At 46.5% G+C, this 25411-nt stretch overlaps 2 protein-coding genes and 1 long non-coding RNA gene across 5 annotated transcripts; 2 read left to right on the forward strand and 1 right to left on the reverse strand.

The window, feature by feature from the left end:
* Positions 1–325: 325 nt before the first annotated feature.
* Positions 326–5934, forward strand: DAZAP2 (DAZ associated protein 2). 2 transcript variants are annotated; one of them, XM_008512277.2, is made up of 4 exons: positions 326–1834; positions 2786–2904; positions 3307–3552; positions 4494–5934. In XM_008512277.2, exons 1-4 carry the CDS (start codon positions 1822–1824, stop codon positions 4620–4622), a joined length of 507 nt encoding a protein of 168 aa, XP_008510499.1. In that variant the 5' UTR covers positions 326–1821; the 3' UTR covers positions 4623–5934. The 2 variants fall into 2 exon arrangements, with proteins under 2 accessions (XP_008510499.1, XP_008510504.1); XM_008512282.2 differs by having other exon boundaries at positions 1694–1834; positions 3307–3475.
* Positions 5935–7026: 1092 nt separating this feature from the next.
* Positions 7027–23589, reverse strand: SMAGP (small cell adhesion glycoprotein). 2 transcript variants are annotated; one of them, XM_008512308.2, is made up of 4 exons: positions 23005–23589; positions 22060–22131; positions 8517–8597; positions 7027–7786 (listed from the first exon to the last, which is right to left on the reverse strand). In XM_008512308.2, exons 2-4 carry the CDS (start codon positions 22091–22093, stop codon positions 7608–7610), a joined length of 294 nt encoding a protein of 97 aa, XP_008510530.1. In that variant the 5' UTR covers positions 22094–22131; positions 23005–23589; the 3' UTR covers positions 7027–7607. The 2 variants fall into 2 exon arrangements, with proteins under 2 accessions (XP_008510530.1, XP_008510524.1); XM_008512302.2 differs by having other exon boundaries at positions 23000–23588.
* LOC103545716 (uncharacterized) lies at positions 14711–16684 on the forward strand. Its single transcript, XR_543492.2, has 2 exons — positions 14711–14968; positions 16091–16684. It is a non-coding gene; the product is annotated as an uncharacterized lncRNA (long non-coding RNA).
* Positions 23590–25411: the final 1822 nt, after the last annotated feature.

Below are 25411 nucleotides of genomic sequence, written 5' to 3' on the forward strand. Positions count from 1 at the left end.
GTTTGCAAGCCGCTGCACTAGAAGGTGAGTTTCAAGAGAGCAAGGGCTGGGAGTGTCTTTCTATTCACTAGATAGGATGCTGCCAGATTCACGAATTGTTCAATAAAGCCAATTAGATCTTCAGGAAAAAAAAAAAAGAGAGAGAGAGAGCAAGGACTTTGTCTTTTTTCAGAACAGTGCCTGGCATTTGTAAGTGTTCTACAAATGTGTTCAATGAGTGAATGCCTAACACTATGCCTGCCTTCAAGAAGAGAGTCAGAAATACAGGAAAAGGTAAAGATACAGGCTTTATAATACTAATATGAGTCTGAACCAAATTAATAATGTGAATATAATGAAAGGGAAAAGAACCTAAAAAAACTCCAAAAGCAAATAGTCTTGGAAATCGGACTTTTAGAGTATTTTAATCATGATAGGCAGTGTGAACTGATAAGAAACAAAACAAAACAAAACAAAACCACCAACTTGGAAACCTGGGAGCCAGGACACAAGACCAAATTCTGTAGCCTGTTCACTGTGTGATTTAGCGCAAGTGTCTTTAATCAGTTCTCTCATTTGAAAAACAGGAAGGCTCAAACAAGCCCTGCCTGCCACACAGGGCTGTTGTGAAGACCTGTGAAGACCCCATAAAATCGTGCATTTTAAAGGTGCTCTGTAAACTGTTACAATACTGGAGACAAAAGCAAGGGGTCACTCAGTTGAAGTGAGCAAGGGTCCTTTTAATGGTTTAACGAAATTAATCAGCAAATATTTATCAGGCTTCTAATGTTTACTGAAGGCTTTTCTCTCCAAAGCTTTCCCTTTTCAGATGCTTTTCTACTTATTACTACAATATAGAATGTAAATCCCATGAGAAAATAGTGTTGGGCTGTCTTGTTCAGCTCCATCGCTGTACCCGTACATAGTAAGGGCTCAGCAGATATTTTTAAATGACGGATGGAAGGGAAAACTTAATTGCTGCCCTAAATGTTGGCATCTTTGTCCTAAGGACAATTAAGTTAGAGGCAAAGCGATACACAGAAAATATACACAAGGCACTATACGGGTCACCTGTAACAGGTGCCAGGGGAAGGGTAGGGCCGCAAGCTCTCCTTGGGTACCACGAGTCTGCCAGTTTTAGTGCCAGCTGTCGCGGAGGGCATAGCCCAGCAGGCCCTTCCTTTTGGTGAGAAAGACAGCGACACAGAAGTATAAATACCGACAGCCTGTCGGTGGAACGGGACAGCCAGCGAAGATTCGAGTGATGGACTAATTCAGAAAAGGATAGACGCGAACCGGACTGGCAAAATAAATCTTTACGGAGCTGAGGCTTAAACTGGGCTTGGTAGGAGGGGAACGGATGACAGACCAAGATTTGGGGGGACATATCTCAGCCAGTTAGAGAAATTTGTAGAAATTACGCCCCTCGTGGAAAGGCTGTCAAGGTGAGGTGACCTTGAATTGATGCGCGAAGGTGGAAAAAGGCTCAAGGGCGTAGTTTAACGGTTCTGCCTCCGCGCGCCCGACACAGAGAAAAGATCCTGTTTTGAGACAATACCTGCACGTATTTGGTTTTCCTCCGGTGGAGGCACAGGGAGGGGTGCGGGTTGGAGGACACGGCCGACTGGGCGGGGCCAACGCGAGTGGGCGGGACCACGCGGGCCCTCCCTTCAGCTACTGGAGGCCAGGCAAGGGGGCGGGGTTTCCGGCGGCAGCGGCGATCGGGCGTCGGGTGACGCCAGGCGGACGAGTCGTCACGTGACACGGAAGTGACTACGAACAGGAAGAGGACGAAAAAAATAACCGTCCGCGACGCTGAGCCGAACCGGACCCGCAGCCACGATGAACAGCAAAGGCAAGGACAGGGGGCGGCTGAGGCCGTCGGGGGGAGTAGTGCTGGCCCGAGCGATCGGGCCTGGAGCCCAGGGTCACCAAACGCCAAACTTGGGGCCAGCTGCGCCGCGCTTCTCGGCCGGCTGCGGTCCAGGGGACTGAGCCAGACGCCTTCGTCATCCCCGAACTACGGCTGCTCGCTCCCTCCCGGCCCTTTTCCCCTTAAACTCTGTGGCGCAGTTTGGAGCTGCGGGCTCGGGTGGGGTGGGGGGGGAAAGGCTTGTCACAATAGGCATCTGCAGGAGCAAATGGGGAGCTAGAGCAGGGATTTGGGTAGGCCAATGGAGAGCCGGCGGAGGCGGGGCACCGCGCTCCGGAACCACAGGCAGGCCCCCGGGCTTAACTGGTGAGGTGCCGGCGTTGGTGGGCGGGCCCGGGCCTGAAGGGTCTCTTTCCCCTTCACTTCACTAGCGGCCAGAACTTCTGGTTTCACTGGTCGTACCAAGGTGCCTGGGAGGGGAGCGCATGATCCTCATCCTCTGCAGTCAAAACATTCCCCTTCACTCTCTCTCTGTCTCAAGGTTCACTTCCAGCATTCACTCTTTCTTGTGATTTGGAAGTCGACCTTGAGACTACCGAGAGCAGTGGCAGGCTGCACCCTTGAAACATGGGCAAGAACGGATGCCCCGACCTGTTCCGCATTCAGGAAGGAACGTGGGCTCAGCTAGATTTTCCTCTTACACCAGTAGGCTAGTGGGAACAGCGCTTTTCCTTTCCAGTTAGAATCCAGCATCTTCGGTTATAAGGATGCAAAGAGAGTGCTTATTATTTTGGCTCCAGGAATCAGGCCCTCCAGGGCAGTCTGTCTGCACATCCCCTTCTGCTTGCCCTACGAGGTTAGCTCCCCAATATGCCCTGCCCCATTTTGGTGGCTCTGTATGGTAGGCAACATGCAGTTTTTCTTGTCTTTCAGGTCAATATCCAACGCAGCCAACCTACCCTGTGCAGCCTCCGGGGAATCCAGTGTATCCTCAGGCCTTGCATCTTCCTCAGGCTCCACCATATACTGATGCTCCACCTGCCTACTCAGAGGTGCTTCTGGTTTACTAAACTTGAACTGGTCGCATTTTCAGTCCTTAGCTAAGTCTGAGTCCACATATTTATTTAGTCTTCACCAGCAGAATAATGTAAAACACTGTAGAGTTCAGCAGTTTCTTTTGGAGTTGAGAATGCATTATGTGATTATTTCATGTTATTTGGCACGGGCTGAGGTTAAGAAGATGAGTTTGCATTCCTTGAGCCTCACATTACCTTTGGCAGGAAGTGATCCAGGAGAATATGGAGTAGTGGTGGTGGAAAGGCAACTTTAAAACTCACAGAGTGTAATCTGCACAAGGAGAAGTACGAATTGACTCATTAAAGAGGAAATAGGAATGAAATCTGAAATAGGAATGTCATAAAGTAACATTTTGCCTTCTCTTCTGCCTCTTCTAGCTCTATCGTCCGAGCTTTGTGCACCCAGGGGCTGCCACAGTCCCCACCATGTCAGCTGCATTTCCTGGCGCCTCACTGTATCTTCCCATGGCCCAGTCTGTGGCTGTTGGACCTTTAGGTTCCACAATCCCCATGGCTTATTATCCAGTTGGTCCCATCTATCCACCTGGTTCAACAGTGCTGGTGGATGGAGGGTATGATGCAGGTGCCAGATTTGGAGCTGGGGCTGCTGCTGGCAACATTCCTGTGAGTATGCACTTCTCAAAAAAAATTCAGCCCATGTGTATTTTAATTTTCTGAAGTGACTACATATTCATCCTTTCACCATCCCTGGATAATAGTTGCTAGTATTGGTGCAACCATGACATCCACTAGCCAGGCAGAAAGCGGTTGAGAGGGCAGAACTGTGGCAGGTCAGTAGCATCTAGCACATTGACTGGGGTCTGAATTAACCAGATTCCTTTATTTTCCTGTTTTAGGAGTCCTGCCTGCTACTTTTTCAGTTCACTTTGGTACAGTGAACTGGTTTAGTAACACTCATTCATTCCATAAGCATTTACTTAATATTTGCCATCAGCATGACATTGTATCAGGAACCATGATGATTAAAAAAGTAGAATGCATGATCTCTATTAAGTAGCTTTTAGAAAGATACTAGGGATTTTAGTTATGTCTCCTGCTTAGTTCCCCTATGCATGGGAATTAGAACCTAAGTGGTCCTTGCCAGGGCCATCTACTCTAGCCATATGCTAGAGATGGGGTGAGAACGGTGTCATTAGATGGAGCCTTTAGGTTATCCAATGGTCGTTTGAAAACTATTGAGGGACCCTGTGGTCTAGGGCCACGGACTTGGCACCCGTTCCCTGTTTTCAGCATGGGGATAGGAATGATTTCCTACCCTGAAAATGCCGATGGGTCTGGACTCTCCATATTCAGAAGGTATCCATAGGCTTTATCTTGGAGCTGGAACCCTTTGAATAAGTTGTAGGCTCTCTTTCCTGTTTGTATCTTTGGGTTCACAGAGTATATAGACCTGCTTTAGAATGCAGATTGGTGGCAGAACTAGCTCTTTAAGATGCTAGTGGTAAGCACATTGCCAGTTTCCCTATAGGTCCTCTGTTTCACGTGTGTCCACTTGCCTTGTCTCAACTGCCTTGTGCCCAGTCAACCTTGTCTTTTCCTTTCAGCCTCCACCCCCTGGATGCCCTCCCAATGCTGCTCAGCTTGCAGTCATGCAGGGAGCCAATGTCCTTGTAACTCAGCGGAAGGGAAACTTCTTCATGGGTGGCTCAGATGGTGGCTACACCATCTGGTGAAGAACCAAGGCCACCTCTGTGCCGGGAAAGACATCACATACCTTCAGCACTTCTCACAATGTAACTGCTTTAGTCATATTAACCTGAAGTTGCAGTTTAGACACATGTTGTTGGGGTGTCTTTCTGGTGCCCAAACTTTCAGGCACTTTTCAAACTTAATAAGGAACCATGTAATGGTAGCAGTACCTCCCTAAAGCATTTGAGGTAGGGGAGGTATCCATTCATAAAATGAATGTGGGCGAAGCAGCCCTAAGGATCTTCCTTTAATTCCTCTGGAGTACTACTGCACCATACTGGTCTTTGCTTTTAGTAATAAAACATCAAATTAGGTTTGGAGGGAACTTTGATCTTCCTAAGAATTAAAGTTGCCAAATTACCCTGATTGGTCTTTAATCTCCTTTCAGTCTTTGATTTATATTACTTGTTATAAATGAAATGCATTAGTTGTCTGCCTTTTCCTTTCCATCCTTTGCCCCACATCCCACCCTCAGCCCTAGTCTTCCATCCCTTTCCGCCAATCTCCATTGAATCAATGGTGCAGGACAGAAAGCCAGTCAGACTAATTTCCTTCTCTCCTTGCACTTCTCCCCACTTGTCATCTTTTAACTAGTCTTTCACAAGGATCCTCTGAAACCCCCTCTGTGCCCCAAGCACAGACCCTATAACTTCTGCTTTTGCATCTCCTCAGGCAGAAGTGGAGGATGTCTTTTGGACTCTCCTCATAGGTTGTCTCTTCATACATGAACCAAACCCAAGTTTGCTTTGGTGCCAGAAACACTGAGCTTTGTTTGAACAAAGGATATCAACACAAACTGTACTGTAAACACAGTTTGTTTATAATTTGAGGGGCAAAGGAGGAGGATGCATTTCGAAAGCCTGATGACTTCAGAGCCAAATTAAGGGGAGTTTTCAGATCAAAAATTGGTTACCATATATTGTCAGCGTCTGGTGCAGCCTCTCGTGGTTCCCAAGAATTCCTAAGGTGGGTTAATGGGGTCGTATTGTGAACGCCTCACTACAAGATGACTTGAGTCCAGTGAAATCTCATTAGGGTTAAGACTATTTCAGGGATCCTTATTTTGATTTTTGTTTTCTGCAATTGGATTTTATTTTATCTTATAATTTCAGTTCATCTAAATTTTGTGTTCTGTACATGTGATGTTTGGCTGTACCATTGACTGTTATGGAAGTTCAGCGTTGTCTGTCTCTCTACACTGTGGTGCACTTAACTTGTGGATTTTTTATACTAAAAATGTAGAATAAAGACTATTTTGAAGATTTGAATAAAGTGATGAAGTTGCATTACACCTCACTTCAAGGATTCTTTACTCAGCTCGGTTTTAGATTTCTTTCGTATATATCTTCTTTTATATCCCATCTGGAATTCAGATAGGTATTGCTGTCGTTCTGTTTTTTTAATGAAGGCTTTGAAATAAATGCAGGAGTACAAGGCTAAAATTTGACCATTTTCATGAGTTCCATTCTAGCTGTTTAACTTTTCTTCATTTTATTTCCTAAAGTCTTTCAGATCTTTTTTTAAAAAAATTATTTGAAGTATTGGCCCTGAGTTAACATCTGTGCCAGTCGTCTTCTATTTTGTATATGGGATGCCGCCACAGCGTGTCTTGATGAGCGGTGTCTAGGTCCACACCCAGGATCTGAACCCGCGAACCCTGGGCTGCAGAAGTGGAGTGTGCAAACTTAACCACTACACCACCAGACCTGCCCCCAGATTCTTAAAAGCCCATCATGCCACAGGAGTTGAGAAAATAAACTTAGGAATAAGGGAATGACTCCTTCTCCTAACTTGCCCTAAAGTTTGACTTGAGGAAGGTGTTTTAGTGTAAGTTCAGGGTGACCTTCAGTTTCTGCAAAGTTCCGTTTGGAGAAATACTGAAAACTGGAATCAAGGTTGCCAAGATTGATTCCTCAACTCTTGGGTCTTACTTTGGGTGGAATTGAGCTTGGACAATGGAGGCAATACATTTAAGACCTCAAAGGAGATTTAACTTAATTCCAAAGTTAACATCTGGGGAGCTCACGATTTTTACCAAAACATTGTGCCTTTTAAACGTACCTCATTTTGAGATGAAGATAGATCCAAGAAGCTTCTCTGAGCTTGATTTAAAGGACACTGATGAGAAAAGTGGGAGGTAGATTGTTCCTTGTTCCCTCTGTGTTTACACAGAATGGAGTCTGGGAAATTCTGGTCCTTGCCAGGATGGAGGCTAAACCAATTCATCTCCCAGGACCATTTTTGTTTCAAACCCCTGAGACTGTTCCAGAAACTTCCCTAGGGTTCTTTTTGCTTGGGAGAGAACACAGGCAAAGGACTTAAGCAAAAGAAAATATCATTGAAGTTTAAGTAGGGATAAGTCAAAAAGATAGTTGTTACTTGCACCAATTTCTGTATCAATGAAAATTTTTAATTCTGATAAAAATAGCATAAGTAGGAGGTGGTTGGGGAATATGGAAAGGAAGGGCTCAGATTAAGGAATGTAGCACATTCGTTAGGAGGTGCGGTCTCCATGGTCTCCTGCTCCTCCTGGCCTGGCCTGGCCTGTGGTATCCAGTCTCTGGGAAGAACTTCTATGGACAATATGTCCGCTCAGGCTGTCACTAGGTGGCCAGGCGGGGAACAGAGGAGCAGCCAGTGACCCTAACTCTCTTCTTCCCTTTGACCTGTGAAAAAAGTGAAGATGACGGGGCACATACTCAAACGCTGCCTGGTACAGCTCCACCTTGCCGGTCAGTCACAAACACGGGCTGTATTACAAAGGCCTGGCTAGAGACATCATTAGCAGCTTTCTCTGTGTCCCTGGTCCTTGGCGCCAGTGATGTTGGCATTTGGGCCTATGTCCTTGAAAGAGCACAGGTTTGCCCATGTCAATCAATGCTGCTTACACATTTCAGATAAAACTTTCACCTAATAAATTAACTAGTGTGTTAGCACTGGAGCCTGGATTAGCTCCTTGGGGCCAAGACTCAGATGAAATATTCCTCCTTCTCCCTGCCCTTGGCTGAGTCACTCTCCATCTGGAGGATGGCGCTGGGCTCGCCTTCTGCGGGTTCGTAGGTGACGTAGCTGCCTTTGTTCTTGTACAGGTAAAAGAAGATCAAGATCACGACCGAGAGCAGGGTGAGGAAGACCACGGTGATAACAACTTGGGAAGGAGAGGGAAAATGCAGAGATGTTTCAGCATTGAGGATGTCTCTGGAACTCACGGGTCCCCAAATTAGATGGTTCCCTCAATTTTCATAAGGATCTCCTGTTCTAGTTAACTAGCGTCCATTTCCAGATCCACATTCCCCCACCCCGCCCAAGTTCTGTGGGACGTGATATCTGGAGTCTCTTGGTGCTTAGGCCAAGCACACAAGGCTTTTGATTTCTGACAGAACTGAACGCCCCCTCAACCAGTTCCTGATGATTACGATAGAAACGGGAAGAAGGGAGACAGGAAATAGCTTATCCCAACAGGAAGGGTTTTTTAAATACATAGCCTCCTGTGGGGGTTTCTCTGATCCCTCCCATCCTCTTTCTCACCCACTTGACAAACCACACACATCCTCATCCCTACCCCATACTTGAATGTAGTGCCCGTATGCACCTATATCTATTTGTGGCCACCTCCCAACCTATCATTTACTAGCAGTGCCTCTGACACGAAGCCTCTAAGAGTCTTTTATAGCCGTGTGTGAGTGTGTGTATGTGTGTGTGTAAGATAACCTTCATGCCCAAACGAGCCCGTTAATGGAGTTGGTCTCTAATTTGTGGTGCTTTCTGTATAGGGAAACTCCTGGCTCACCACAGTGGGTTCCTGGCTGTCTCTGGAGTAAGAGAGCCAGCCCCTGAACTCAGAAAGTCCCTTGGATTTGGCTCAGACCCTTTGTTACCTGCAATGAGTGCTGTGCTGGCTTCCGCTTCTGGGGACCGGGCCTCAGTGGCCTGCAGAATGGGGGTGGTTATCAGTTCTTCTGGAAAATTTAGAAAAGTGGAAAAGGAAACAGGGTGGATTCTTTTGTTCTAAAATATATGTTTGTCCTTCAAATTTCACCCTCCCCACATTCTTCCCCATTCAAAAATTTATCATTCAACTCCCAAGGTAAATCTGTATAAATAACCTGAAGAATACGAGAGAAAATAAACCACCACCCAAAGCCAACAAACATGGATTTTCTCTCTGCCTAATGCAGTGGTTAAGAGTATGGGCTCTAGAGCCTGAGCGACGAGGTTCGGACCTGAGCTCTGTCCTTCCCTAGCTGGTTGACCTTTGGAAAATTACCTAAGCCCTCTGTGCATCAGCTTCCTCACCTGCAAAATGGAAATAATAGTACTTACTTCATAGGTTTGTTGTGACATGTAGTAAGTAAACTCAGTAAGTATTAAGCTATTATTAGGAATGCATATTTTTACATAAATGAGATCAAATGATGAGTGTATATACATGTATATTTACTTTATACTATATGGCACATGCATTTCTTCAATGTTCTTACAAAATCTTTGTAAACATTATTTGTAAATAATGAAATAATGCTCCTCTCTTATTAAAACACCTTTTTTTGCACTTCTAGAGTAGGCCCTGCAATTTGAAAAGTTCTGAAGCAAGGCCTCTCCTGCACTAAAATATATCCCACACTTCCTCCTGCTATTGGTCTGTCTGTCCTCCTGAGTCCGACAGTCCCACCCCTACAGTCATTACCCAGGGCCGGGACACTACAAAACGAGTGGTCTCCACAAGCCTCTTCTAAGTATTCACGTGGGAAGTCGGAAGCGCTTCAGTTCTCTCCTAGTTAGCGTTTTAGTGTAGCGGTTTGAATAGCTAACAAGCAAAAGTTACTGCAGGACAGAGGTATCCTGGGGAAACAGGCTGGCCAGCCCTAGAATCACCGACAGGAGGCAGCTCAATATTCACTCAGTAAATAGTAACAGCAGCACTCGTTAACTGCACTCTTTGCCGGGGTCTGTGCTGGACACGCTGGGGACATAATGCTGAGCAAAACAGACACAGCCTGCCTTCACAGAGCTCACCCTCCACCACACCCCAGTTCACAGCAGGAACAACCTCCCCAGGAAGTACGATTTGAGCTTGGAGCCGAAGCAGGGGTAGAGGTTTATGGGGTGAAAGGGTGGTGGTGGGGGCCCACATTCTAGGCAGAGAAGAGCCTGGGTCAAAGCTCTGAGACAAGAGGACTCCAAAGGCGGTGTGGCTGGAGCACAGGGCACGAGCATGGTTCCTGTCTAGGGCCTGACGCCTTCAGGTTTCCATCTAGGGCAAGTGAAATTCAGTCACTAGCAGTGGTCTGGTGAGCCTGGGAGCAGTATTAAGAGGGACCAACGGTGTTGAGGGGTCTTTTCACACAAGCCAAGGGGAGGCCTGGTGAACCCTCCTGGTCCTACAACAGAGTAAGCAGAGGTGGGCAGCCTGGAGTGCCTCCCGGTCCCAAGGCCAGGTGAAACCCTTCTCTACCGTTCCGCACTGTATCTTTAGGAATGGTGATACACTCAGCTACGTTGTGGCCTGGGGTGAATGGTTACCTCTCTTTTTTTTTTTTTAAGATTGGCACCTGAGCTAACAACTGTTGCCAATCTTCTTTTTTTTTCTTTCTGCTTTTTCTCTCCAAATCCCCCAAGTACATAGCTGTATATCTTAGTTGTGGGTCCTTCTAGTTGTGCTATGTGGGATGCCACCTCAACGTGGCCTGATGAATGGTGCTGTGTCAGCGCCCAGGATCCGAACTGGCGAAACCCTGGGCCGCCGAAGCAGAGCACGCAAACTTAACCACTCGGCCATGGGGCCGACACCAACATCTCTTGATTCAGTCATCTATTCACTCTGTTACTGATGGGGACTATAGGTAACAAAGGTGACTGTGACTTTGTTTATACGTTGAGTGATTAAAAGGGGAAAGTGCTCTGGGTTTGAACCCTGCCCCAGCATATGACTAGGCAACCTTGAGAAAGTTACTAAACCTCTCTGAGCCTCAGTTTCTGGCTTTGTCAAAGGGGAGTGTGGCGGGCAGCTTCTAAGATGGCTCACAAGGATCCCCACCCCTGCTATTTACACTCTTGAGTAAGCTCCTCCCCGCGGTGTAGGCTGGACTGTGACTTGCTCCTAACAAAGAGATTACAGCAGAAGTGATAAGACGTCACTTCTGAGATTATACTGTGACGTCCATCAAACAGAAGCCCTGAAATTTATCCACCTGATCCTTGCCTCAGACTGCCCCTCACCACACACACTTTCCTCCCCAAAATCTCCCAAGGCTGCACTCCATCTTCCCACCATTGATCTAGACGTCTGTAGAACTGCTCTTAGCTCTGCCTTTTTTAAACATTTGAGAACTTAAGAGATATAGAGCACTGAGAAGAATAATGTATGTACAGAAGTTTAAATGTAAAGATGACTAAGAGCCAGCTCAATCAATCAACAACAATTTACTTTGCACCTACCATGTGCCAGAGACACCGTCACAGAAGCTGGGAAAACAGCAGTGCTAAGGTCAACCAGGGACCCCACCACGGAGCTGAAGTGTAGTGAGGGTTCGCAGAACAGATCCATATGACTCTCTGGAAAGGGAGTCTGGGAGGGAAGATGATTCCCAGGTGGGAAATTGTGCAAATTATCCCAATTCTAACAGCTGCCACTTAGTAAGTCCCTGCTTTGTGCTGGGTGCTTTATATACATAATTATTAATCTTCACAATACCAATAACTTCAAAGTAGGTGTTTTTATTTGCTAATGTGGACCCTGAGGCCCAGGGAGAGTTAAGTGACATGCCTCGTATTACACTTAAAGAGACGGTGGATGGATTCAAGATCCGAATCCAGGATCACCCACTCCAGAAGCCAAGCGAGGTATTTACACTAACCCTTCCTACCACTGTCCTCTTCTTTTTTTCCAATAGGGAAAAAGAGGAAGAGGTAGTGAAAGATAACTGTGAGGCAGCACAAGCTTTCCAGAAAGTTAAAAGATACGGACAAAGGCAGAAGAAAAAGCAGACGCCCACAGTCAACTACAGACTGGTGCCACAGAGCACTCCAACACGAACTCGCTCATTGGCGACTGGTAAATAGGGAATGAGGTCTGCGTAATGCGGAAGTCATGGTGGTTCATACGCAACTTCCCTAGCTTTCTGTCTGATGTGATCAGAGGCCAGCTTTCTACGACTAAAGAGAACATTTCAGCAATATTGAAAGACCTGAAGAAACATAAAATTCAATAGAAGTGCCTTCCTTAGATGTAGTTATTGTTTGGTTTCCATTTATATTAAGGCATCTGGTGAAGCAATAAGTACAAATGAAGAAGGTACACAGAAATTTACTTCCCTAGGAAAACAATGGATAAAGAAGGCAGATCCTACATCAGATTTTTGTTTTTGATGACAATGGTCTCTGCTGGAAGTGCAGGCTCTCTGGAATCTACTTCTAAGAGGAGGAATCCCACACTCTCCAGGGCTCAGGGGGCAAAGGACCAACATGGATTCGAGGTTCAAATGCTGGCAGAGATTCAACTGCCAATATTTTTATTGAGATTCTTGTTGTAGTCTTAGGGTCCTCCTTACAAAGTTTCCTAAGTTTTGAGTGGTCTGCCCCAATCCTGTTTTTCCTGTAAGCCCATTTTTAGTAACGTGATTTCGGAATGTGACTCTTTCAACAAATGCACATAAAGTTTTACGGCAGAAATGCTTACAGTAGAGGCTGTCAGAGACTTAGAAGAGCAGCGCCAGGAAGCTTTATATAGCTCGAGCTGGCAGACAATTTGAAGGACAATTTAAAAAGCAGTATATTTGGAGCAAGAACAGGGAAAGGAGTAGGCTTGCTGTTTGGGTCTGAAGGCGTCGGGTTGGAGGTAACAGAAAGCAGAACCCCCCGGGGCCTTTTGCCTCTGTCTCCTATCAAAGAGAATGATTTTTGCACTAAAGGAGCAGCAGGAGCCTTGGTGAGCTCAAGGGAAGGGATGCAATCCAGAAAGTGCCAGGCTAATCTAAAAGGGATCCAGAAAAATGACAGGCAAGGGCGCTGAAAGAACATGTGAAGGGATCACAACTGGTGATGTAGGAGCTTCTGAGAAAGAGAGAGAGGGGCCAGGAGCCTCAGGGGCCATGGAAAGAAGGCAGATGCTGTAAGCAACTAGTGAGCTTCACGTAGTTTCCCAGCAAAATTCTAGAACAAGTTACTAGGGCCTGCTTTAAGGGCCTTGATCTTGAAACAGCAAGCATTAGGAGCTAGTATAGGACCACTACCAACAAGCTGGGCCAGACAAGCCACACAGCCTTCCTGGATTGAGATTCACAGACAGGGAAATTAAAAAGTTAATCCAACAAGTATTTATTGCGTGTATACTCTGTCCCAGGCTCTGCCCTTGGCTCTGGGCATAGAGCAGTGACCACAACAGGTAAAAGCCCATGCCCTCACGGTTCCTTAAAAAATTAAAGAGAATTATCATATAATCCAGCAATTCCACTTCTGGGTATATGTCCACATGCAAGCAGGAACTTGAAAAGATATTCGTACACCAATGTTCACGGCAGCATTACTTACAATAGCCAAAAAGTGAAACAACTCAAGCGTCCATGAACAGATGATTGGATAAACAAAATGTGGTATATACATACAACGGAATATTATTCAGCCTTAAAAAGGAAGGAAATTCGTTGCGGCATTATATACAATAGCCAAGACTTGGAAGCAACCTAGGTGCCCATCAAGGGACAAATGGATAAAGAAGATGTATTTATACACGATGGACTACTACTCAGCCATAAGAAATGACGAAATCCGGCCATTTGTGACAACATGGATGGACCTTGAGAGTATTATGCTGAGTGAAATAAGTCAGAGGGAGAAAGTCAAATACCATATGATCTCACTCATAAGTAGAAGATAAAAACAACAGAAAAAAAAACAAAACATAGCACTGGAGATTGGACTGGTGGTTACCATTGGGGAAGGGGGAGGGGGAGGGCAAAAGGGGTGATTAGGGTCACATGTGAGGGGATGCACTATAATTAGTGTTCGGGTGGTGAACATGATGTAATGTATCCAGAATTTGAAATATGATGTTCATCCGAAAAAAATAAAAATTTTAAAAAAATAAACAAAATAAAAAAAAAATTAAAAAATAAAATTTAAAAAAAAGGAAGGAAATTCGGACACATGCTACAGCATGGATGAACTTGGAAGACATTATGCTAAGCGAAATAAGCCAGTCACAAAACGACAAACATCATACGATTCCACTTATATGAGGTGCCTAGAATAGTCAAATTCATAGAGGCAGAAAGCAGAATAGTAGTTATCAGGAGATGGGAGGACGGGAGGGGGTAGTTATTGTTTAGATAGAGCTTCAGTTTTGGGTGATGAAAAATTTCTGGAGACGGATGGTGGTGACGGCTGCATAACAACGTGAATGTACTTAATGCCACAGAACCAAATACTTAAAAATTGTAAATTTTATGTTCTGTAGAATTTTACCACAGTTAAAAGAAAAAACCCTTTCTCCATACAGTTTACATTCTGAGAGGGGGAAGACGGACAAGAGACAAGATAAATAAGTAAAAGATATACTATATTGGATGCTGATTAGTCCTATGTAGAAAAAAAGCGCGAAGGGGCATAGAGACTTGTGGATGTGGCATAGAGGATGTGGCTGGGGTGGTCAGGGAAAGTCTCCCTGATGAGGTGACTTGAGGAAATACCTATGGAAGGTGAGGAGGGCAGACCAGCAGAGACCTGGGAGAGGAACATTCCAGGCCAAGGGAACAGGGAGTTCCAGCCAGGGCTATCCATAATATGAAAAGCACCTGGGGCCATCGCACGGTTGGCAGGTTAAAGGCGCGGCACGGAGGTCACTTGAAGGGAGCAAAGGAGACAGCAGAATGAGATGAAGTCAAGGGGGCTGTGTGACATGGGTGTTGTAGGCCATGGAGGGCCTTTGGCTTTTCCAGTGAATGAGAGGGGAACCTTTCAGAGGTTTTTGAGCAGAGAATGATTGGATTTATATTTTAAAGCAGTGCTTCTCAAACTTTGCTGTGCAAAAGAATCTCCTGGGGACCCTGTTAAAATGCAGATTCTGATTCTGTAGGTCTGGAGTGGAGCCTGAAATTCCAAAGACAGCACTTCTGAAACCCTAAGACCACCATGTTGTGAGGAAGCCCAATCTAGTCTACTGGAGGATGAGAGACCACATGGGGGAAAACCGAGGCACCCTAGGCTCAGCTGACAGTGAGTCCCAACTGCTAGACGTGTGAGGGAGGTCATCTGGGACCTTCCCGCGGACTGCAGCTGCATGAGTGAGCCCAGGTGAAGCCAGCAGACGAGTGCCCAGCCAACTCATAGAATTGTAAGAAACAATGAATTGCTATTTTTTTTCTTGCTGGGAGAGATTCACCCTGAGCCAACATCTGTTGCCAAACTTCCTCTCTTTCTGTTTCCTCCCCAAAGCCCCAGTACATAGTTGTATATTCTAATTCTATGTCCTTCTATTTCTTCTGCGTGAGCCGCTGCTACAGCATGGCTATTGACAGACAAGTGGTGTGGTTCCACGCCTGGGACCAGAACCTGGGCCAACAAAGCGGAGCGTGCCAAACTTTAGCCACCAGGCCATCAGGGCTGGCTCAATTGCTATCTTTTTAAGCCACTAAAAGTAGCAATAGGTAATTGAAACAGAAATTGACTTCAAAGGATCCTTTTGACTGCAGTGTGGGCAACAGGCTGCGGGAAGGTGCGGAGGTGGAGAAGCAGGTTGTGCTCGGCACCAGGGCACAGCAAGAGGGGGCCTTCTCCTAGTTTGCAGGAAAGCATTGACTGGGTCTAGCAACAGCCCAGTGAGAAAGTGGAGGGATTCTGGATGTATTCTGAAGCTAAGACTGATAGGATGTGGGGTGGAGTCAAGGATGACACCAAGGGTTAGGGCCTGAGTAACTGGAGGGAGGGAAGGCAAGGTGTTACCAGAGCGGGGGAAGCCTGCAGGAGGAACAGATTTGGAAGGGACGATCCAGAGCTCAATTTTGCACATGACTCCTTATTAGATATCCAAGTGCAGATGTTAAGACTGGAATCCGGGAAGAGGTCTGGACTGGAGATTTAAAAAGTCAGCATATTTAAGACGATGAGCCTGGGTGAGATCACCAAGTGAGTAAGTCCAGATAAAAAGGACCAAGGACTGAGCCCGGGGAAGAAACAGCAAAGGAGACTGAGAAGTAGCAGTCAAACAGATCAAGTACAAGGGCCACTGAGTCTTGTCATGCAGAGTCTTGAACGACTCTGACAAGAGCAGCTTTGGTGAAGTGCTAAGTATAAACCCTTGGTTTACAGCGGGTTCAGGAAAAAATGGAAGGAGTGCAACTGGAGGCAGAATACAGATAAACTCTTTTTTTCTGTAAAGATGAACAGAGAAGTGGGGCTGTATCTGGAGGGAGAAGGGAGTTCCAGTTTTGTTTGTTTATTTTTGCTTTGTTTTTAGGAGGGAAGAAGTGACAGCATGTTTATGTACAGATAGGAATGACTCAGAAGAGAGGCAACAACTGATGATGCATCGGAAGACAGTGGCTGGAACCTTGTCCTTGAAGGGGTGGGGTCTAGTGCACAAACAGAGGGGCTGGCTCAGACAGAGCAGAGATGGTCCATTACGAATGTGCACATGGGCACAGAGGAGGGAGCAGGTGAGTGGGGGAGCGGGGGCCTTTAGCACTCCTCTTCTGAGAACTTCAATTTGCTCAAGAAGTAGAATGCAAGGTCATCAATTGACAGTGAGGACGGGGAAGGGCTGAAGGAGGGTTGAAGGTGCTGCATGAGTAGACAGCGTCTCATCACAGAACATGTGAAAAGACTGCTTATGACACCCTTGTGGAGTAACAGAGCCTGGCTATCAGGACCAACTGGGGTAGTAACTGACTGTCCAGGAATGGAGCAATGCCAGTCTAAGCAGCTCTTCCACTGGGATTTGACTTTTTCTGTTTTTGAATTGATATTATTATGTCAAACCATGCCAGGACCAAACTAAGAGCTTTATGTAATTTAAAATAAAAATATTAAATCATAAAACAAGTAAAAGAAAGTCTAATGAGGTAATTTTCCCCTTATGATAATGACTCTGGTTTTTTGGTTTCTTTTTTCAATATTGTGAATACTAAATTCTTTGCAAGATCTTTTGTTTTGAGTTCCACTCATTGGTGCCTTCCACACAGGCTTACTGTGGAAGGGCTGGGTGCCCTTTGAGTAAATGCAGAGCCCTGCTGACCCAGGGAAGGATCCACAAATCTGTGAAAGACTCAAAGCTAGGGAAGCAACCAGCAAGCTGATAAACACAGGGATTTCAAATGACTGGAGAAATGGGCCAAATTCAACAAGATGAGAATTTAACAGATTCCTTGCCCTTAGGTCCCGGAAGCTAACCACTCACAAGTAAAATGGGGGAAGAATGAGGAAGCCACAGCTTAGCAGCAGCATTTATAAAAGATTTACAATGGGATCACTAGAAGCAGCTGGCACTGGAAGGACATACCCCAAACAGCCTAAGAGTGATAGCATCAACCCGCCCAGGGTCACCCAGCAGTTATCTGAGCATGGTTTCAAATCCTGTGTCTCCATTCCACGGTTCTTTCCACCACACACCACCAACTCTCCAAGTGCGTCCACTGGATTTGGTTCTCTGAGTTTTACAGCAGAATGGAAAGGGTTCCCACTGTAGCACTGGTTGCAAGAGTGACACATATCTGAATGTCCGTTGGCAGAGGAATGATTAAAAAAATTACAGGTCATTCATTCTGGAAACACTATACAGTTGTTAAAAACAATGTGGTGGATCTGCAATTACTGGGACAGGATATATGGTTAGATGAACAAAGTAAATTGCTAGGGCAGCATGTGTAATATGATTACAAGTTTGTAAAAAAAAGTAAATTAAAATAAAACTATAAACACACATATATATATATATGTGCCTATATGTACATAGGAAAGGTCTAGAAGGCTATTCCCTGAGGGGCATGTAATAGCTTCTTTTTTTTCCCAATTATTTTATTGAGGTCATAATGGTTTATATCATGGTGTAATTTCAGGTGTACATTATTATTTATCAGTTTTGGCATAGACTGCATTGTGCTCACCACCAAGAGTCTAATTTTTATCCATCACCATAAATATGTGCCCCTCTACTGCTTTTGCCCACCCATCTACTCTCTTCCCCTCTGGTGACCACTAATCTGTTCTCTTTGTCCATGTGTTTGTTTGTCTTCCACATATGAGAGAAATCAAGCAGTATTTGTCGTTCTCTGTCTGGCTTATTTTGCTTAACACAATACCCTCAAGGTCCACCCATGTTGTTGCAAATGGGGATTTTGTCTTTTTTATGGCTGAGTAGTGTAATAGCTTTTTAATGAAAAAAATAAACAACAACTAAGTAAACTAAGTTCAGGAAGCCTGGCATAAAAGCAGGGGAAATGGCTTACAGCTTCCCCCCCATTATCTCCTATTCCTACCCCATTTCTCTCCTGCCTCCTGGTCCAAACAAAGGAATAACAACATTACTCTCTTCCTTCCCTTCTCAGGCTTACAAAGACTGTAGCGCTGTTTTTCTCTTAGGTGGGAGGCCTGGGACAGAGGACCACAAGATCTGAGGCTCCACCCAAATCCTGACCAACAGCAAAGGAACTTCAAGAGCTATTTTGCTCACTTATCCTTTTCTTTTGTTAACCCAGATACCGGCTGGTTTCTTTGTGGCCCTTGTTCCGGGACTAAATCTCTTATCACTGGGGCATCAGATCCTTTGCCACCTGAGTCTGCCAACCTACTTATTTGCTCTAGACCTGCCCAACAAAGGGCGGCTCCCCCAATTCTCCTTTCCATGGGAACCCGCCCTGGAATTCTGCTCCCTTTGTCCTTCCTTCTCTGTCATGCGCCACGGCCAGCAGAGTGGAGTGAGACTCTGAGAGCAGTATACCATGGTGGAAAGAACACAGGCTTTGTAATAAAACAGACTTGGCACAAAATCCTGCCTCTGCATTGTTAGCCACCTGACCTTGGGAGAATTTCTGAACCTCTGAAAATTTCTTAATTTCCTTGAACCTCAGTTTTTGCTTCTGTAAAATGAGAATAAAACCTGTTCACAGGGTTGTGGTGAGGAATAAGCAAGACGAAAAACGCTGAGCGTCTAATACAGAGTGAGGACAACCTAGGGGGCAGCTAGTGTGATGAGGAGGTAAGGGATTGGCTTCACGGTGGGGGGGGGAGTGGGGAGTCCACAATGCCAGGGTGCACCCCACCCTACTTACAGCAGGGTGATTTATATACTCGGCACAGCAGGCCTGGTGCCTGGGGTCCACAGTACTGCTTCTCGGGGCTCAAGGAAATGTTTTTTAATGATTTTAATTGTTATGATTTTAATTTCTTTTAAAATCAGAAGACGGGGCCGGCCCCGTGGGCCTGTGGTTAAGTTCATGGCTCTGCTTCGGCGGCCCAGGGTTTCACCGGTTCAGATCCTGGGCGCAGACATGGCACCACTCATCAGGCCATGCTGAGGTGGTGTCCCACATGCCACAACTAGAAGGACCTACAGCTAGAATATACATATATATATATACTGGGGGGCTTCGGGCAGAGGGAGAAGAAGAAAAAAAAAGATTGGCAACAGTTGTCTGCTCAGGTGCCAAACTTTAAAAAAAAATCGGAAGAAAAAAATGGAAGATTTAGGTCAAGGAAATTGTAATATTGTTATATCAACCATTAATTATAAATATAACTATCAATGATTTTACTATATTAATATTCTATTCTTCCTTACATCAATGTAGCTGTAAAATACAATTTTTGATATGTATCTTTTTTAACGGAGGGAGGGGCCTACAGAGGCAAAAGTGCCCAGGAGCCAGGCAGGCCATCATGAGCCCTGGCCTTCTACATTCCCAAAGGATGTTTCCTTTAGGAGCTCTTTATAGATTGACTGGGGTAAAGGGATGTGAGGAGGTGGGGAGGTGGGGAAGAGGTGGTCAAGACCCTCAGTGATCCTATCCTTCAAAACACAAGCCCTCACACTGTCTGTGGTTTCTCCCTTCCTGTTTCTGAATTTACATTTGCTTGGACCCAGTGGGTAGGAGACTGTATGACAGGTCATTGTGTCAAGAATATAAATATACAATTCAACAACAATAAAAAGAAGCCAATTAAAAAATGGGCAAGGACTTGAATAGACATTTCTCCAAAGAAGATATACAGATGGCCAATAAGCACGTGAAAAGACTCAACGTCACGAATCATTAGGGAAATGTAAATCAAAACCACAGTGAGATACCACTTCACACCCATTAGGACGGCTGCTATAAAAAAAACCCAAAAAACAAAAAACAGAAAATAACATGTGTTGTCAAGGATGTGGAGAAATTGGAACCTTGTGCATTGCTGGCGGGAATGTAAAATGGTACAGCCGCTATGGAAAACAGTACAGCAACTGCTCAAAAAATTAAACATAGAATTACCACATGATCCAGCAATTCCACTTCTGGGTATATACGCCAAAGAACTGAAAGAAGGAACTCGAAGTGAGAGTTGTACACCCATGCTCATAGCAGTATTATTCACAACAGCCAAAAGGTGGAAGCAACCCAAGTATCTATCAATGGATGAATGGATAAACAAAATTATATATATGTTAATATATTAAAAATGATATATATATTATTCAGCCTTAAAAAGAAAGGAAATTGTGACACATGTACAACATGGATAGACCTCAGAGATGTTATGCTAAGTAAAATAAGCCAGACACAACAGGCAAATATTGTATGATTCCACTTTTATGAGGTCCCTAGTCAAATTTATACAGATAGAAAGTATAACGGTGGTGGCCAGGGACCGGGAGGAAGGGGAATGGGGAGCTATTGTTTAAGGATACAGAGTTTCAGTTTGGGAAGGTGAAAAAATTCTGGAGATGGATGGTAGCTGATGGTTGCACAACAATGTGAATTTTTTTTTTAAGATTGGCACCTGAGCTAACATCTGTTCTCAATCTTCTTTTTTTCTTCTTCTCCCCAAAGGCCCCCAGTACATAGTTGTATATTCTAGTCGTAGGTCCTTCAGGTTCTGCTATGTGGGACGCTGCCTCAGCATGGCCTGATGAGTGGCGCTAGGTCTGTGCCAAGGATCCGAACCGGTGAAACCCTGGGCCTCCAAAGTGGAGCATGCAAACTTAACCACTTGGCCATGGGGCTGGCCCCACAATATGAATGTTAATACTACTGAATCATACACCAAAAAATGGTTAAAATGGTAACATTTATATTATGTATCTCTTACCACAAATTCAAAAAGACAAAAATAAGAATGTAAATAGTTCCCCTTTTGCCCAAGTCCTAATCCTTCAGCTAGCTACCCAAGCATCACCTCTTTTCCCTATGGGCATGTTTATCCTGAGGTCCTCCGCTCTCTCCTCCAGGACTCCTTCCAGGGGACATGCAGTTTCTGTAGTTTCACACACATGCGTCCCTTTATCTGGAATACCTGCTGCACCCCTCTTTGCCTGTACAAACCTTATCCATCCTTCAAGGGAAAGAGCTCCAGCCTTTCCCTACTCATGAAGCCCTTCCTGACCAATGTAGACTTCCACCCATTTCTCCCTTTTCTTATCTCTCAGCAGACAACAGTCCGAACTGCATGTACCACCAGTCACAGAGGATGCTGTCTTAGACTTCCCCTGGGGCTGTGACTCACCTGTTTCCACAGCAGTAAAACAGAGAATGTCTGTGCTAATGACAAATGTGTGTGTATATGAAAATAAAGGTGTATCCACCAACCAAGGTTTTGTTCCTCTTACGCTAACTAGCACATAATGACAACAATCCATGAAGACCTGATGGTTTGTCCTGGTCAGCTTGCTTATGAAATGAAAGGTGGGAATCCATTCCCAATGTGATGAGAGGTAGATCCCTGCCTGAGCACAGCTCTGGGGAACCACGGGTTTTTGATGCTGGAGTGTGTCCTCAGATGAGTGGAATCAGAAAGCAGGCAGAATTCCTTTCCAGGAAAAGGTGGGCTTCTAACAAGCACCCACAATAATAATAACCAATGTTATTGAGTGCTTACTAGATATGAGACTCTGTGCTAGGTGTTTACGAGGGTTATCCCACTTAATCCTCGCAAACGACCTCATAAGATGGTACTATTTCCCCCACTTTGCAAATGAGGAAACTGGAGCTTAGAAGGTAGATAACTCATTCAAGGTCATAAAGCTTTAAGTGGTAGTGCCAGGAACTGGCCCAGGTCCCTGAGACTTAGATTCAGATGGCACTAAAGCGTCCGCTCTTATCGCCTTCTGCTTCCTCCCAGCACCTTTCCCGGTGTGAGGCAGGGAGAGAGGAGGGAGGGTCTCCCATCTGGGCCGAAGGTAGGGGATGTTGAACAAGTTTCTACCTTTCTCCGGTAGGAAAGGCCTTCACCTACCTCCTGGAGAAGGCGTGGTCAGGAGGCTAGCCATTGCAGCCAGTGGATGGTCACCTTGAGGGAGGAGCAGATCTGTAGGAAGAGGGACAAAGAGGAATGAGGTGGGTGGGCCCCTGCCTGGGGCTGGAGACTTCTGGAAATCCCAGGAAAGCCTTTGGTGCCAGGTTTTCCTGAGTCTCTTCCCATTTCCTCTCTTCTCCCTGGAGCGGGTCCTAAACTCTTCTCTATCGGTGTCCCTGCACATCTCCTCAGGCTGCAGGCACCCGAGCAGATCCGAGACCTCCCGCATTTGGGGTGCGTTACCTGTGAACGTTCTACCCCGAGATCCTTTTACAGGCCACCACATTTACCTAAGAGATTTCTCAAGCCCTGACAAAGTTAGGCAAAGGTATGCAAACGCGGTCCCAGGTACCCAGCTCTTTCACGGCCGGGGGCCGGACGCAGCCTCCACTAGGGGTCAGGAGAGGCCCGGGCGGCGGGCCGCGCGCCCCGGCTCAGGTGCGGCTGGGGGCTGGGACGCGCCTGCGAGTGGGCGCCAGGCCGGGGACCTGGAGGTGAGGGTCGTCTGTCGCCTTCCGGCCCGCCGGTGACAGCCCGTGGTCCCGGCTCGGCCCGCTCCCCGCGGACCTCCCTTCGTGGTCCCCCGCGCCGGCCGCGCACGGTCGCCCGGACCCCACAAGCCGGCCCTTAGGGCCGAACCCCGCTGGGCCCAGGCCGCGCCCCGGGCCCCTGGACGCTCCGCGGACGCCGGCGCCCGCCCCGAGGAGCCGCCCCCGGCCCCGCGTTACCCGCACGGGCAGGGCTCGCCGCGCCCCCCGGCGCCGCGACGGCAGCTCCGGCCGCTCTGGCTCGCAGCTCCCGCGGGGCCGCGGTGGCCGCGGTGGCGGCGGGGAGCGTGGGCGGCCCGGCCCCCCGGCGCGTCCCCTCCCCGCGCGCTCACCTTACCAGTCGGACGAGCCGCGGGGACGTGGGCGCCGCTCCGGAGCTCGCCGGGGACGGGCGCGGGGGCGCCTCGCGGGGACCCTCGGAGGGACGCCGAGCCCAGGACGCCGCGGAGACGAGCGCAGCTGGCAGAGGCCGGCCGGGCGTGGGGGTTGGGGGCCGGCCGACTGGGTGGGACAGGAAAAGAGGAGAGAAACCGCCCTCTGCAGGTTCCCTCTGCCGCCGGGCCGCCTCTGCTCCCCCGGGAGGAAGAGCTGCCTTTCCTTCTGCGATTGTCACTCTACTCTCCATCCGGAGCCGCTTCCTCCCTCGCCCCGAGGCTCCACAGGGCAGGGGATCTGAACCCGGGGCTGACTGGGATCGGTTCGCTCTCCCCGCGACTGACGTTCTGTGAACTTTCAGCAAATGCGGGAAGTTACATTTCCTTGCGTTTGCCTCTCTTTTACGTCAATAGGTCTGTGTCCAGAAGTTCGGGACGTAAGCTGACTTTGTGGGCACTGTCCGGCCGGGAGGCAGGGAGAGGAGGTGGGGATGGGAGAGTTTCCCCACCCAGATCTTCCCTGACCCACATGCATCTGGGACAGTGTGGAGCAGAGGTTAAGGGCGTCGTGGACTTTGGAGTCAAACAGTCCCACCTCCGTGGCTTGTTAAATGAGTGACTTTGGGAAAAATATTTAACGTCTCTAAGTCTCTGCCCTCATCCCTGAATGGGGCACTGAAAGTAACAATGCCTGCGCAGCCATTTCATAGCCACAATTCTAGCACTTGGTGAGTGCCTCAATTTAACTATTAATCAATGCCATACTATAGCCATCTCTTGACTTGCTTCTTGGTGGCAGGAAATGTTCCCAAACTAATGAGGAACTCAATGACTAAGGATGTAATAGTATAACGTGGGCTCTGGAATTGCTCTGCTGTTGACCTTGGACAAATCACTGGTTTCATTCCTCTGGGGCAACACCTGTGTCAGAGTTACTGTGGGGGTGGGAATGAGTTAATACATCTGAAGCATTAGAACCTTACCTGGCACACGGTAAGTGCTCAATAAATGCTACCTATCCTTATCTTGAATTCTTCTTAGGGTTAGAACTCTTGTGGTTATTCTGCCTCCCATCCCAGTGGTACAGGCTTCTGGGCTTACTTCTTAGTCCTGTGAGGAGTTCTTTAAGTTTGGAACCAATATTTATATAGATCGATAGAGGGACAGGTTTTATGCATGTTCATTTGGGAGGAACAAAGAATGAAAGAGAAAGTCTCAGAGGATAGAGGCATGTGTGAGAAAAAAAGACAAAACAAGCAAGGCTTTCATTCCTAAAGATGTTATTTGGTTGGTAAAAAACAGAGGAAATAAAAAAACAGAAGAATTTGATGAAATTCGTTTTATTTAAATATATTTTTAAAGGCATAGCAGTTATCAGTAAGGAAAAAGAAAGCCCATGTGTTGGAAACTGCGAATCCAACCAAGAAAGGCAAAGGAAAGGACATGTAGCCAAGACGTATCGGTTGTTAGTGCCGACAGTTGACTCCTACTGCCCCTCTGTACATCAGAGCTGAACTCTGCCTGCTCTTTTTGCGACATCCTCTCACCTTCCAGCACTTCAGACAATGCTCTGCTGCTTTTCACAGATTTTCATGCCCAATTTTTTGGGAAGGGGTGTCCAGGTCCTTCTTCCTCGTCTGTCTACTCTAGAAGCTCTGCTAAAGCCTGTCCACCATGACTCTCCTGGTATTTGAGATAGCGGTGGCAGAGCTTTCAGCATCACAGCAACCTGCAGCCACCACAGTATGACAACCGACAGATGAGGGGTGTGGTTCCCCGACAGGAAATGAACCTGGGCCATGGCGATGAGAGCCCCGAATTCTAAGTACTAGACCAGGGCTGGCTCATCTATGTGTATCCATCTCTATGGACAATTAATGGCAAGAACATCACCTAGTCCCTGCCTTCCAGAAATGTGAAGGACAATACTGACAGACCAGGTAAGATGTTCAGAGAACACCAGAAACATTCAGAATATGTGGGATACATCAAAGAGCAGAGTACATACACTGTTTACAGTATTGCTTATTTTACGCTAAATTTGGTGCCGAGCATGTGCATATTGGAGCCTATTTTTCTGCATGTTTACTATTTTAAAATGAATAGTATGTGCCTATAGGGATAAAATCATGTGCTAGCAAACCTTACATTTTAAAGGAAAAACAAGATGCTTGTGAGAGACTATTAACTATCAAATTAAATTGTGAAAAAGTAACAGCAAATCAGCAGTCAGCTGGGCTGGATGGTCTCTGAGAGTCGGTGGGTCTAACAGTCTTCAATGCCTAATGGAATAAGCTCTGGGAGAGATCGACCAGGATACAAGAAAAATCTCAGCCTTTTCTGGAATTCTTGGTCAGCTTGTCAGTAAAT

This window comes from Equus przewalskii, chromosome 5 (genome assembly GCF_037783145.1).
Source record: "Equus przewalskii isolate Varuska chromosome 5, EquPr2, whole genome shotgun sequence".
Lineage (NCBI taxonomy): Eukaryota > Metazoa > Chordata > Mammalia > Perissodactyla > Equidae > Equus > Equus przewalskii.

Coding starts and splice junctions, on each gene's coding strand:
- SMAGP (XM_008512308.2), bottom strand. CDS start 22,093: ATGGCTAGCCTCCTGACCACGCCTTCTCCAGGAG. Junction 8,598..22,059: donor GACCACGCCTTCTCCAGGAG/GTAGGTGAAGGC, acceptor TAAATTTTCCAG/AAGAACTGATAACCACCCCC. Junction 7,787..8,516: donor CAGCACAGCACTCATTGCAG/GTAACAAAGGGT, acceptor CTCCTTCCCAAG/TTGTTATCACCGTGGTCTTC.
- DAZAP2 (XM_008512282.2), top strand. Junction 2,905..3,306: donor CTCCACCTGCCTACTCAGAG/GTGCTTCTGGTT, acceptor TGCCTCTTCTAG/CTCTATCGTCCGAGCTTTGT. Junction 3,476..4,493: donor TGGTCCCATCTATCCACCTG/GTTCAACAGTGC, acceptor TTTTCCTTTCAG/CCTCCACCCCCTGGATGCCC.